The sequence below is a fragment of the Maylandia zebra genome, linkage group LG15, assembly GCF_041146795.1.
Source record: "Maylandia zebra isolate NMK-2024a linkage group LG15, Mzebra_GT3a, whole genome shotgun sequence".
Lineage (NCBI taxonomy): Eukaryota > Metazoa > Chordata > Actinopteri > Cichliformes > Cichlidae > Maylandia > Maylandia zebra.
Genome location: NC_135181.1, coordinates 24,007,631 through 24,020,694, shown reverse-complemented (window position 1 = coordinate 24,020,694; position 13,064 = coordinate 24,007,631). Strand labels below are relative to the sequence as shown.

Below are 13,064 nucleotides of genomic sequence, written 5' to 3'. Positions count from 1 at the left end.
GAAGTCAGTTATTCATTAATGAATACAAATGGTGACTGAAGTTATTTAGACAGGACATTAAACAATAAACTTCCAATAAATTATGAACAATGTGTGACTGAATGTGTTCAGTGAAAGACTTTGAAAATATCGCAGCATAAAACCAGTGTAAAAGTACTCAGACTACTTTTGGGGGTATTTATTTGATGATGCAACCAGAAAATGTGCAGGTTGTGAGTTTAACATTTTCAACACTGGAGAAGAAGTACATGTACACAGACTAGCTAATGACAAACATTTTTTTTAAATTAACCTTTATTTAAACAGGTTGTTCATTTTTCTGAGCTTATCTGGTGTCCAGTTTCGGTGGCAGTAGCATAAGCAGAGAAGACCCAGACCTTACTCTCCCGAGCCAGCTCCTCCATTATTTGGGGGGACACTGAGGCATTCTCTGCTGAGTGCTGTGATCTCCCCAACATGTCCTGGGTGTGTCCTGTCTGTCCTGGTGGGACATGCCTGGAACATCTCACCCAGGAGGCGTTCAAGAGGCACCCTTGTCAGATGCCTGAACCTCCTCAACTGGCTCGTTTAGATGTAGAGGAGTAGCAGTTAACTCGGAATGAGACAGACAGCACCTACTGCTGGGGTGGGCCTACAGGAGGGAGAGCTCATGTCGTCTCTTCAGGACACATCACTGGACCCCAAGAAGCTCTCCCCGGAGCTCCCTTTGGCTGCTGGGGTCGGCATACGTTCAACTTTAAAATCACTCTTGGTTCTTGGCTAGCTTTGTGTTAGCATCCTTTGTGTACTGATGCTTGCAAGAAGCTAAAGTTGCTTTGGCAGAATTTTCTTTCTCATATATGCACACATAAGGAGAGAGATGTTTTATAAGCTTTAGTCATCACCGTGCACTTTTCCTGATTCACACAAAATACAGCAATCTGGCACCTTCCCACAGGGTCTTGCACGAGTATTAAACATGTTCATTTGTGCTTTGGACTGTCACCAGATTTCTTCTAGAAGTTTCTTGCCAGTCAGCAACTATCTTGGCAACACCACTTGAGTTTGTGTGTTGCATGCTAACATCCTTATCATGTGTGTAATAATACTAAAGCTTCATCTTATGCACACACAAAAAACAAATATGGCTCCTTCGTGCAGGGTTTTCTGGTATGTTCATTTATGCTTCCCAATTAAAAAAAAAAAAAGAAAAAAAAAAAGAAGAAAAAGCAAAGTTCTTGCTTCTCAGCCACTGCGGCCACATCCTCACTGTTTTTTAGGCAGTTATATAAACATACTGTGAGTGAGTCATAAGCTTAAATACAATAGTTGAAGGAACAAAAACTTAATGTTTAAAAATACCAGTCAAATCTGATTAAAGTAAATAAATAATAAGTATACAATGTAGTTTTAAGACTTCTCAATGTTTCGTAACATTAATGTTCTATGAACTCGTGAGTCCAGAAATCTGAATGTCATGAAAAGTATTTATTATTCGTGTATTATTATTTTACAATACAAGGTTGTTTTTTTCCTGATACTTCATGCAAACCACATTTCTCCAGGCCTGTCCTAATCAGCTTACTCAGTATCACTAGATCCAATGCTGCTCCTTCAGCAGAGCACACAAAAGTAGGAGAGACCAGAGATGCCATGGCTTAGTTAGGAGACTGTTTGCTTCAAGGCCACTAGAGGGTGCTGCCATAAAACTACAATAAATGAATTGACCTTTTGACCTGCTCACACTCTTTTATGCAAAACCCTGTTGATGTTACACACACACACACACACACACACACACACAAAGAGATTCTAGGTCTCACCAACCGTGGGCAAAAAGATGACAGTCAATAAAATTCTAAAATTTTATTTATAAACACAATGAATAGTAGTTAAAAGTCCAGTGTCCCATTTAGGTACAAAGTAAAAACACACAGTCCAAGGCCAGAGCCAGCTATGCCACAAAGCCAGTTGCACTCCACACGTTGTTCACTTCAACAGGGGTAGCAATTGTCCTCTGAGACCCACCACCCTGTAAGTAGAAAGCCTGCACAGAGCGACAAAATAAGACAATTCACTATATAATTCACAGCCCATCCATCCCAAACATATCAGATCATTAGAGGTTTTGTCACATTACATACCTGCACTGAGAGACAAAATAACACAGCAGTGTTTGTAATGTGGGCTATAAGTAGACTAGCATATCAGTGCAATCAATTACACCTGCCTCCAATTAGTCCAGCCCTTTTACAGTCATTGACTGGGTGAGAAAACACGAGCAAATCAACCCAAGAGACAAGCAGGAAGACTCTCTGAAGGCTCCTGTGGCTGCACAGGCAGTCTTACAATTACGAGGTTGGAGAGTTGTTGTTTCAAAATGTTCACACTGATTTCACATGCTCATTAACTCACAACCAGCTGACCATATATATTTCTGCTGCTGAGCTGCTTTTTGATGGAGATTTTCTGAATTTATTTTGCTACCATAAGAGCAGACTCCATGCTGAAAGCATGTGCACTGTCACTTGCAATGAGTGGCACTAATGACGCTAAATTTAATTACAGGTCATGGACAGCCTTCATAAATGCTCATATTACTCACCCACACTGAATTCCAGCACAGGTTCATCTGGGTCCTGACTATTTCCTGCAAAGTAACACAAACGTCATCAGAACATTAAGTCAGAGAAACAACATTTGGAGCTTTTGTACATGATAAATTATACTGCAGTAGTAAAACAAAGTCAAGCAGCAGTACATTTATTAAAATCACCTTCAGTTGTAATATTTAAACTGATTTAGTGTCAATTTAGATTATGTTTAGATTAAAATGAAACTAGTACCCTTGTAATGTCTTTTTAAATTAGAGGTAAATATTTGTATATTTTTTACATAATATAATTATATTTACTGGATTTTCTCTCTATTGTAGTTTAGTATTATAGTTATTACTTGTTTTTTATTGACTTGTCTTGTTTTTACAATGATTTGCTCTGAATGCAGCCTTTAAAGAAAAGACTATCTGTTCAGTAACTATCCATCAGACTGGGTCCATGTTACCAGCCAAATGGGTAATAATTAAAGTAAGTTTTGAATTACGTATATTTGGGTGTTTAGGTGACACTTTTGCAAAAAAAATATATATATAATTAGGTTTAAAAGAACTAAACATGTATGTATTTAAAAACAATAAGTGTGTTAGAATTACTACAGCAACAGCTTGTAGCTCACTGTACTATTTTTGAGCACAACTTTGGTGCTTTTGCCTCATTTTTAAATCAGTGATCCCAGTAGCACAGTCTAAGCAGAGACCTCAGTGCTTGGCAAACAATCAATAGAATCAATATAATTATTAAAAAGAAACAAAATAAATGCCAACCATATAAAAAAAAACATAAACTTAAGGAAAAAACTAAACTTGATTTTGTGTCTTTAGGCTATTGTTAACAGCAAGCATGAGGTTAGTGCATATGTATTATTATTGGAAAGATTACTGCAAAGAAAAAAAGGTTGAACCAGGAGGGGGCGATATTGCTCTTCTTACCATGAGTTACATGCAGGCTATTACTTACCATGTCACTCACATTTATTTCACAAAACAGCTGAACCCACTTAATTCGATTTAATTGTATTTATGCAGAGCTGAATCACAACAACAGTCTCCTCGAGGTGGTATAGATTGTAAGGTAGAAAGTCTACAATTAAAAAGAAAAAACCTCAATACAGTGGGAAGGAACAACTCACTTTTAACAGGAAGCACCCTCTGGCAGAACCACGGTCAGGGAGGGGCAGCCCGCTGCGACCCTTTGGGGATGAGGAGACGAAAAAGGGGACAAAAGACACACTGTGGACGAGAGCCAGAGATGAACAAGAACTAATTATTGAATGCAGAGAGGTGTATAAACACATGGTGGGAATCCCCCAGCAGGGTAGTCCCAGGGTAACTAAGGGAGGATTCATGGTCACCTGATTCAGCCCTATGCGTTGGCAAAAAGGTAACTTTGAAACTTAATCTTAAAAGTAGAGATAGTGTCCGTCTCCTGCATTCAAACTGGGAGCTGGTTCCACAGAAGGATGATCCCCTTCTACTTCTAAATATCCTAAAAACCACAAGGAAGCCCACAGTCTGAGAGCAAACTATCAAACTACGAGGTCTTTAAAATAAGATGATTATTCAAGACCTCATGTGTGATGGGAAGGATTCTAAATTTGATGCTGGACCCACAAATCATAAAAGAGAAACACTAACTCACACACACCAGAAAGTGCCAAGAATTATAATTATATGTAATTTAGTTTTGCGTTCCTTTATAATGCTTTCAACTATACAAATAAGACACTTCATGGGGGCGCCTGAGCCTTGTAGACACAACAAATATTGAACAAACCTCATGCGCCCTGTTGTTGACAAAACGATAAAAATGAATGTGTACTTCTGTCTTATTTAGGTCATTTTTGTAGTTTTTGTAGACAGACTACTGTAATTTCTCAATAAAATGTCGCTTATTATCGCTCACTCTCAAGAACAAAAACGTGAGTAATTTCCCAGTAGCTCACCATATTTGGGATCTTCTAACATCCACACTTCATGTTTAAACGGTGGTGCGGAGGCGGTGTACCGTCGCAGGCCGGATGTAGCATTCAGCGCGGTGTGCCTTTTTTTCAGTTGCTAAGCAACAGATTTGTCCCGCCCCTTTCGTTATGACGGGGCGGGCCAGTCCTTTGACTGGTGACGTTACAAAGAAACGTCAGGTGACGTTACAAAGAAACCTTAAACCGACCTTATATATAGACCTGGCTGTTCAGTTGAAACGCATTCACACAGCGGGACAGCAGCGCTTTAAACGTTCAAACACGGAGTTTAACACAAAACAACATTTTAGACATAAAAAACAAAAAAGTGAAATGGCAAGCTCGAACTGTAACACAATGACAAATGATGAAACAGTTCAGACCAATGGGGATAATTCTACAGTACATGCTTTGGTATCCCTCTTGAATAACTTGTTCAGTAGTTTTTCGATCAAGCAGTGGGGAGAGCTTATCTCAGGCTATCCGGATTGCTTCACTGCTAAGCGGCTTGTAGGTTTTGTAGAGGACGTAATGGACCTGTGTGCACAGTCAGTAGCAGTATCACCGCTGAGGTCTTCCCAGAACTCCCCTGTACATGAAAACTGTTCTGTCCACACCACTACTGGCAAAACGGTTTTGTCACGTGTGAAATTTTTGGACGATTCTGCTGAGCAGGAGTTTGATACAGCACAGAATATAGATGCTAACAGCCAAGAAACAGCTAACACAGAAGAAAGCTGTCAAAATGCTGACCAACACAGTGCTGCAAAACCAGAAAACAATCCAATTCCAGATCCCCAGCAGCAGAAATCCTGTGTTGAACATGAAGCCAGCATCCCACCGTTAACAAACGTAAGTCAAACGGAGTCATATAAAAAGATACAGCATCACAGATCTTCTGTAGACTGTGAGCCACCTGAAAAAACAGACTTTGAAAGATGGTTAGAGACATTAATTCAGGCTGTGCTTTCAAAGCTTGGTAAACTTTTAAAGTGCCCTCATTCTCACCAAAAACGTTTGTTGGATCTACTCTTGGACAAATTCAAGGGGATGGATTTGCATTTAGACCGAAAAGTGCAGAATTATTTTGACTGCATTGCTAATGCGATTTTCACTGATATTTGTGACAAATTACATAAATTGTCACTAATATCATTGAAAATGGGGAGGAGTGGGGAGGAGGATTCAATGAATTTAATGGAACAACCAATATTTAATATCATAACTACTTCAGTATTCCAAGAACACCTGTTGGCAGTAACAGTTACTGATAGACTGGAATCATATGAAAAGAAAGAAAGATGCAGATTTTCAGTGGAAATCTTTGTGGAAGGACTGATTTCCCAGGTTTCAAAAAAATCAGGCACAGTCTTCAGCATTGAAAGTGCTGAAGCTATCTCCAACCGGCTTACCATGAAAATCTGGACTGAAATCAGGGCCAGATACGACAAAATCCCACCAGAGAAGTTCAAGAAACTCAGCGAGAGGGTTTTCAAATCCCTCTGTAAAAGATGGAAGCATGCATCTTTGGTGACATTCTGGCAATTAAACTTCCAAGATCTTGATGAAGATATTGTTAAAACTTTCAAAAGAAAGATATTCCCAGAACCAAGTTGCATATCTAAGTGCTTCTCATCGGTGCGGGCATTTTTTGGGAGGTGTAAGGGAAGAAACAAAGTTTCCACTTTATAGTGACATCGTGATATCAACAGCAAAATATTTTCTAAAACTCACTGGACACTTTAAATGAGCTAGTTTTACATTTAGATCAGATCAAGTCATTTTTGAAATCCCCAGGAATGGTCGCGGCAGATGGCCACCCCGCCCTGAGCCTGGTTCTGTCGAAGGTTTCTTCCTCTTAAAAGGGAGTTTTTCCTTCCCACTGTCGCCTCGTGCTTGCTCAGAGGGGTTTGTTCTTTTGGGGTTTTCTTTTTAATACTGTAAGTTGTTACCTTACAGTGTGAAGCACCTTGAAAACACCATTGTTTCCTTTGGTGCTATACAGATTGAAGTGACTTGCACTGACAACATAACTAAGCTGGGACTTTAATTTAACATCAATAAAATTATAAAAATATTACATCTTGATTTCTGCTTGTTTTCATTGTCTGTGACTTAATGAATACAAATGTGTAATTTAACAGATTCTTTCTTTATGTTAGTCTGACCGGTGATTCCACGTTGGCCTTAGGTGTTGGCGCGGATACGCTGCAGCCCCTGAGCCATTAATGGCCCAGCACACTACAGTAAAAACAAAACAACAGCCATCTGTCCAACTAGGAAAGGAAAATAATAAACTGCCTCCTTGGAGGCAACCTGACTCAAAACAGTTGCAGTCCAACTCAGACCGACTGCAATCACTCTCAGGCAGATTGATGAAGATCTGCAAATAACTGTTGTCTAATTTATAAACGCAGACAGATTGCCAACACGTCTGTTCACAATAGAGGACTGTACTTACATGGTTGCAAACTGGTTGTTATCTTGCTTATATGAAAACATTGCTTTGGAGCAATGAAACTCAAACACATTCATTTTTAAAATGCTTCAAAATGAAATTTTGAAATATTTGGCTTTATGCTTTGAAAGTGCCGTTGTGAGTGGGAGTGTGAAATCCTTACTTGATGTGTTCCCTTTGCCTTTACTGTTTTCAGTTTTATCAGTTTTCAGTTTTATTTGTCATATGCAAGTTAGCACAGGGTCAACATTGCAATGAAATGTGTTTGACGAGCAGCAGTCACTCAGCAGCATGGTACAGTAGAAGAAAATATAATAAAATATAATAAAATAAAATAAAAAATAGAAAAATAGTAAAGAGCAAAATATTAGAGAGACGTGGTAAAAGAGAAAAGATGACTAAATATATATATATATGTATCTATAAATATATGTACACTAGTGATTAAATAAGAAAATCTTGAAAAGAAATATGACGGGAGGTCAGATGGGATATTGCACAGGAATGAGCAGCAGAAAATTACAGTATTACTCAGACTTTTAATAGTCATATTGTCAGTTTTGGCCGACGGTCATGGGTCACTTCCACTAAAATAGCACGAGACTGGAGTAAAATGTACTTTATTAATGAGAACACATGGTGATACAGCAAAGACTCCAACCCTTCTGAAAAGCAAATGGCTTCCTGTTATACTCTACCTGATTCAGGTGAGCATCTGGAATAGACCAAGTCTGGGGGTCAGCAAACCAAAGGGAAACAAAACCCTCCCCATAAGAAAACCACTACAATATAACCAACACGTTCTCACTCCCAAAGCGTAACATTTTACGCTAGGTGACAAATCGTCACCATATTACGTTTTTGGCTACCCACCACGTTCCTAAATGACGACCTCGGAAAAAAGAGGAAATATGAGAACTGTCTGGACTGAATCTACACATGTTTGCTCTTTTTCTTCAAATCGCTTAGAAACACGCTATTTAACATCATTAAAGTCCTGGTTAAGGTCAGGAATAAGGTTATGGTCAGGGCTAGGGATAAGGTTAGGTTTAGGGCTGGAATACAGGGCTGGAACGTCTATTACCGCGGGAGCGTCATTGCACTGGATTCCAGCCATAGCCCGCCGCGTACCATAAGAACGCCGAAGGTCTCCTTTCACGTTCCTCAGGAACGCCGCGGGACGTGACAAAACGTCGACATGTTACGCCTCGGGAGTGAGAACGGGCTGATATAACACATCATAGACATATGAAGATTTGTAACAAGTCCTATAAATAACTCCATAACATATAAACTTCAGTCTCTTCTATATACATTAAAACAGCGGTCCCCAACCTTTTTTGCGCCACGGACCGGTTTATGCCCGACAATATTTTCACGGACCGGCCTTTAAGGTGTCACAGATAAATACAACAAAATAAAACTAGTACCGATACCGGAAAAAAAGAAGATTTATTCATAACACACGTGAAAGACCCAGGAAAACAGAGTTAACGATAAAAACGATAACAAAATAACGATAAAAACGATAAAAACTCTGAAAACCATACATTTCACACCCGAGCCTCATCTCTCGACCAAACGACGGTCCGTGGCCCGGCGGTTGGGGACCGCTGCATTAAAACACCTTAACCACACAGTTAGGTTTCAGCCCTCGCTGACTCAGAACAAAGTAAGACAATCAGAGTTCGATTGGTTTTTACTTGTGCAGGGGAAGCCTGGTCGGATTCTCAGAGTTGCAAGCTCTACACCCAAACTCAGACAACTCCAACTCCAGCCTCCACTCGCAGCCTTTTATTGAATGAAAACAGTTACACAACCGCCCATTGTAAACCCCATATGTTGTGTGGTAAAAGCTAAGGCACTGTGTGTGTGTGTGTGTGTGTGTGTGTGTGTGTGTGTGTGTGTGAGAGAGAGTGTATGTGTGTCTGTATACGTGACTTCCTGCTTACAAACGTTTTAACCGCATCTCTAGTCATAAAAGGGTCATCTCCCCTCAACCTCGTATATGGCTTAACCTCTTTAACAGTCCACCATTTACATGGTGAGCCCATAAAGGGCAGGAAGTGAACATTCCTTACCAAATAAGGAAACCAGAATCTTACATAGATTGTGCCTGCAGTTGAAAACTATAGCTAGTAACATCCCCAACATCCTACATGTGGGGGAGGAACAGAAAATATCTGAACATACAGTTCAAGACAAGGTCCAAGCACAATAATGACAACTTTTAACAAAATCACTCCAACACACACTCCCCTAGCCTGGCACATTGGTTTTCTCCAGGAGCTCATAAGCAGGTGATTGAGCTGCTTTTACTCTTTACAAAGTGAGTACTGTTAACACTTCTCTTTTTACATATACAACTAATTTAGGTTACAGACAAATGATTAAATGTGAACAGCTCTAACACAGGTTCTTTTCCTGACACAGGTAGGATGGCCAGTCCCCCTGTCTCTTCACCTTTAACGAGTCACTTAAATAACAACCCAAAAAGCCTAATAAAGAATCACAATCAACCAGTGTGTGTTTTTCTTCATTACGGTTTTTAAATACAAATCAGTCAGTCAATTAATAAAAATACAAGTAAGGGTAATGGAACCCCTGGTCTCCATTACACACATAAATACCATAAAGACACTAAGTCGTAGAGCTCTGAACTCCTTGCTTCTATGATATTTACACTTCTTCTTGGCCTTCTCCTTCACTCTGAGTCACTCCAGGATAAACGCATCAGCTCAGACATACAATAATTAAAATATGTGTAGGTGACCGTTTGGCAGAAGACGATGTCGAGGCGGTACTGCAGTGACACGTCCGTGGCTATCGTCGGGGCGGTGTCCTGCATCAGAAGGAAGTCAATAGACTTCTTGGCTTTGTTGCTCATCATGGCGCTGTAGTCCGTGGGCGTGGCCTGCAAAAAGTGTAAATAAACCATCAGAGACCAAACACAAATATGCCTTCCAACCACTAGTTTAGACAACATCTTGCAAAGAGTGTGTATTTCAGAGTGCAGTTGTTTTTAAATTTGACAGAAACAGAAATAAAGACGGAAGAGAAGGACAACAGGGAAAGCAGAAGCACCGACACACTGAAATCTTTTAGGGTCAAGCTCCAGAACTAGCCACAAATCCTGCTGGAAAGAACCTAAAAATACTTAAAAATACTTGCAGAGATCGAATGGAGCCGTTAACTCAAAAGCCTGGTGTCAGGCATGTTCTTTAATAAATAAGAAACGAGCTGATATGTTACAGACCCCAGTCTTTACGTAAAGAAAAAGCTGACATTTAGAGCGGTCTCGCAGCAGATTTTAAAACAGTGACACTGATTTGTGGGGTTTTTGGGCACAAATTTGAACCTTTTTGTTTTATCCATGTCCTTGAACACAGCTCGTGACTTGGGCGCTTTCATATGTACCGATTCATTTAGGTTTGTGCACTGAGGCCAGATTTAGGTATTAAAAACGAGTCAGTCATAACACTTCTTACATTAGTTAAAAAGCTGAGCTTACACTAAACCAACATTTAAATTTCCCCTTGTGGGACTAATAAAGGTATATCATATCATATCATATCATATCATATCATATCATATCATATCATTACTAAAGTATTGCTGCAACATTGTAAAGACAAAGATGACACACAGACCAGACATAAAACACTGAACACTTTTTAAAGACGAGTCATTTAAGAGTATTTTCTCATAGAATAAAGTCGGCTGATATGGTGAAGGAAAAATCTGCTCACGAATCCTCCAACTTCTTAAAAGTAAGGAGTGACCTGAGCTGGAAATCAACATGAGAGGGATGACTCAAGAAGAAGAAGAAGCAACAAGAAAAGAAAAACAGAGTTCAGAGTGTAGTTAAGATATCAAGCTGTATCCACAATGTGTGCCAAGAAACTAAGCTTGTCTGTTGTCATGCTAAAGAAATAAAAAATCTGGAATCAGAAAACAGCCAATAACTGCTGATCAACTCACCCACTCCTCTTCGTGCCAGTCCACGTGCAGTGACGACTGGCTGTTGTGACCGCTGTACTTTGCTCTCAGCGTATCCTTGTCATTGCGGAGCACTACTTGTTCAGACTCAGCGGAAGGAGAAGCTTTGGTTGCGATGTACTCGTACTGCGTTCAGGGCCTAAATAGCTGAAGCTAGCAGCTTGCAGCCGCACACTGCCACCAGCTGACGGGTCTGAAAGGAAGAGGGTATGAATGAAATATGAAGCGTCCCCACGTAACGTCAAACACTTTTAGTACCTTGTCAACCAGACTGGCGAGCGTCCACTCCAGTCCGCTGGCCGATTGGTCTTTGGCAGCTTGAGACAGCCTCTCTGCGTAATAGCTGACCTGAGTCTTCAGCGTGTTGACGTAGGCGATGATCTCTTTGGCTCGGACAGTGTCCTGGGGTATGTGGATGATGACTGAGCTGGAGAGGGCACTACTGCAGGGAACAAAGACACACCGACACATCTGTATCCGAGCTGGGACTGAGGACACTCACCAGCCACTTTATTAGGTACATGTGTTCAAAAGCTTGTGGCAGCAATTTAGTGCATTTAGTCAAATAAAGACAATAGAGTGGCCTGCAGGTGTATATTTTTGTAATGTTTCTGTCTTATGCCTGAAATATGCTTCAGCAGGAAATATACGCTGTAACTGGAAACAACAGCATGATGGACCGGTTTAGTGTTAAGAGGTGTTACATCTGAAGTTAGAACGTAAATTTCCTGCAGAAATCTAAATCAAGCTTCAGAGGTACTGTTCCAAAAATATAGGGAGGGACGTTACCCACCAGATGTAAAAACAAACACTGTCTGCATGCACATGCCTGCTCTCAATGAGCCTAATCGTGGCTGCAAGTCACCGGGCCGTTTAACCTGCAGTTAATTGCAAAGGTAAGAAGTACATGGAAATACTGTTAAATGCTGTTGCTGAGGACGTGAATTTAAATTGTTACTCAATGCTGATACTTTATGTAGCTTTCTTACAGTATTTTCCAGATTCCGGTAATAAACAGAGTCAGATTTAGGGAGACTAGTCTTCTTCTTCTGGCATTTAAGGCTGAACGGGGAGTTGTGGTATAAAAACGTATAGTTTTGTAAAGTTGGCACAGTTGCTCAAATTAGCCAAGCATGATCGACCTTTTTAATCCCCAACCTGCTGGCAGAAATGTCCACCTATTAAAAAACACATATCTCTCTTCAGAACTATGACGCCTAAATAAAAAAAAACCTTAGTTTATATGGTGAAAAATTATTTGAGAGAATCTTGAAGAGCTGCTGCTCCTCCACATCGAAAGGAGCCAGATGAGGTGGTTCGGGCAACTGACAAGGATGCCCCCTGGATACCTCCTGGGCGAGGTTTTCCGGGCAGACCCAGGACACGCTGGAGAGATTATATCTCTCGGCTGGCCTGGGAACGCCTTGGTGTTCCCCCGGATAAGCTGGAGGAGGTGGCTGGGGAGAGAGGTCTGGGCTTCTCTGCTTGGGCTGCTGCCCCCGCGACCCGGCTCCGGATAAAGTGGAAGAAAATGGATGGATGAATGAATCTTGAAAATGAACCAAATTTTTTGGTCCCTAGGACCGTGAGAGGGTGCTTTTTTTTTTTTTTTTAGTCAACAGGAAATGACGTATTTGTTGTCACGTGGTATCGGGCGTGTGTGCTGGAAAAGCGGGTCCCCGGTGATCGTGCCCCGGTAACAATGGCGTGTCCAGCGGGGTGGCCTGGGGGGGCACAGGCCACCCCCCAAACCAGACTGGCCACCCCAGGTGCCACCCCAAAGGCAAAACAATAAAATTCAATCAAATATCAAATGTCCGATTATGTTTTCAGGTGACGCTCAGATATCCGAGTGTAAGTGAATGCAGCATCGCTTCTGCGCTATGCGCATCACGTTGGCAAAGGTAGGAGAGCCAAGCGCGAAAGATGGCACTGCAGGAAACAATTTTTTGGTGAAAGAAAATGAGGACAGAATAAATGTCCCGGTAAGTAATATCAAGTTTGTTGAGTTTAGTAAACTTCGGTGAAATTAGAATGCCAAGGAAAAAAATAA

The 13,064-nt window shown here is 40.8% G+C and overlaps 1 protein-coding gene and 1 long non-coding RNA gene across 4 annotated transcripts; both read right to left on the bottom strand.

Moving 5' to 3' along the window:
- Window positions 1–1,830: 1,830 nt before the first annotated feature.
- Window positions 1,831–5,005, bottom strand: LOC143412689 (uncharacterized). Its single transcript, XR_013093218.1, has 4 exons — window positions 4,540–5,005; window positions 3,727–3,826; window positions 2,585–2,629; window positions 1,831–2,026 (listed from the first exon to the last, which is right to left on the bottom strand). It is a non-coding gene; the product is annotated as an uncharacterized LOC143412689 (long non-coding RNA).
- Window positions 5,006–8,704: 3,699 nt separating this feature from the next.
- Window positions 8,705–12,547, bottom strand: LOC112434143 (inositol polyphosphate-4-phosphatase type I A-like). Of its 3 annotated transcripts, XR_003023917.2 has the most exons (6): window positions 12,361–12,547; window positions 12,001–12,189; window positions 11,805–11,889; window positions 11,270–11,453; window positions 10,994–11,204; window positions 8,705–9,926 (listed from the first exon to the last, which is right to left on the bottom strand). XR_003023917.2 is itself a non-coding variant. In XM_076874168.1 (4 exons), the coding sequence occupies exons 2-3, from the start codon at window positions 11,480–11,482 to the stop codon at window positions 11,151–11,153; spliced, it is 267 nt and encodes an 88-aa protein (XP_076730283.1). In that variant the 5' UTR covers window positions 11,483–12,189; window positions 12,361–12,547; the 3' UTR covers window positions 8,705–9,926; window positions 10,994–11,150. The 3 variants fall into 3 exon arrangements, 1 of the variants encoding a protein (XP_076730283.1); XR_013093217.1 differs by having other exon boundaries at window positions 11,270–11,889; XM_076874168.1 differs by having other exon boundaries at window positions 11,270–12,189.
- Between the last annotated feature and the right edge of the window lie 517 nt (window positions 12,548–13,064).

Bases quoted from the DNA above. Each gene is read 5' to 3' on its own strand.
- LOC112434143 (XM_076874168.1), bottom strand. From the start codon at position 11,482: ATGTGTCGGTGTGTCTTTGTTCCCTGCAGTAGTGCCCTCTCCAGCTCA. The intron at 11,205-11,269 runs GTACTAAAAGTG...TCTTCCTTTCAG, and splicing joins TCGCCAGTCTGGTTGACAAG to ACCCGTCAGCTGGTGGCAGT.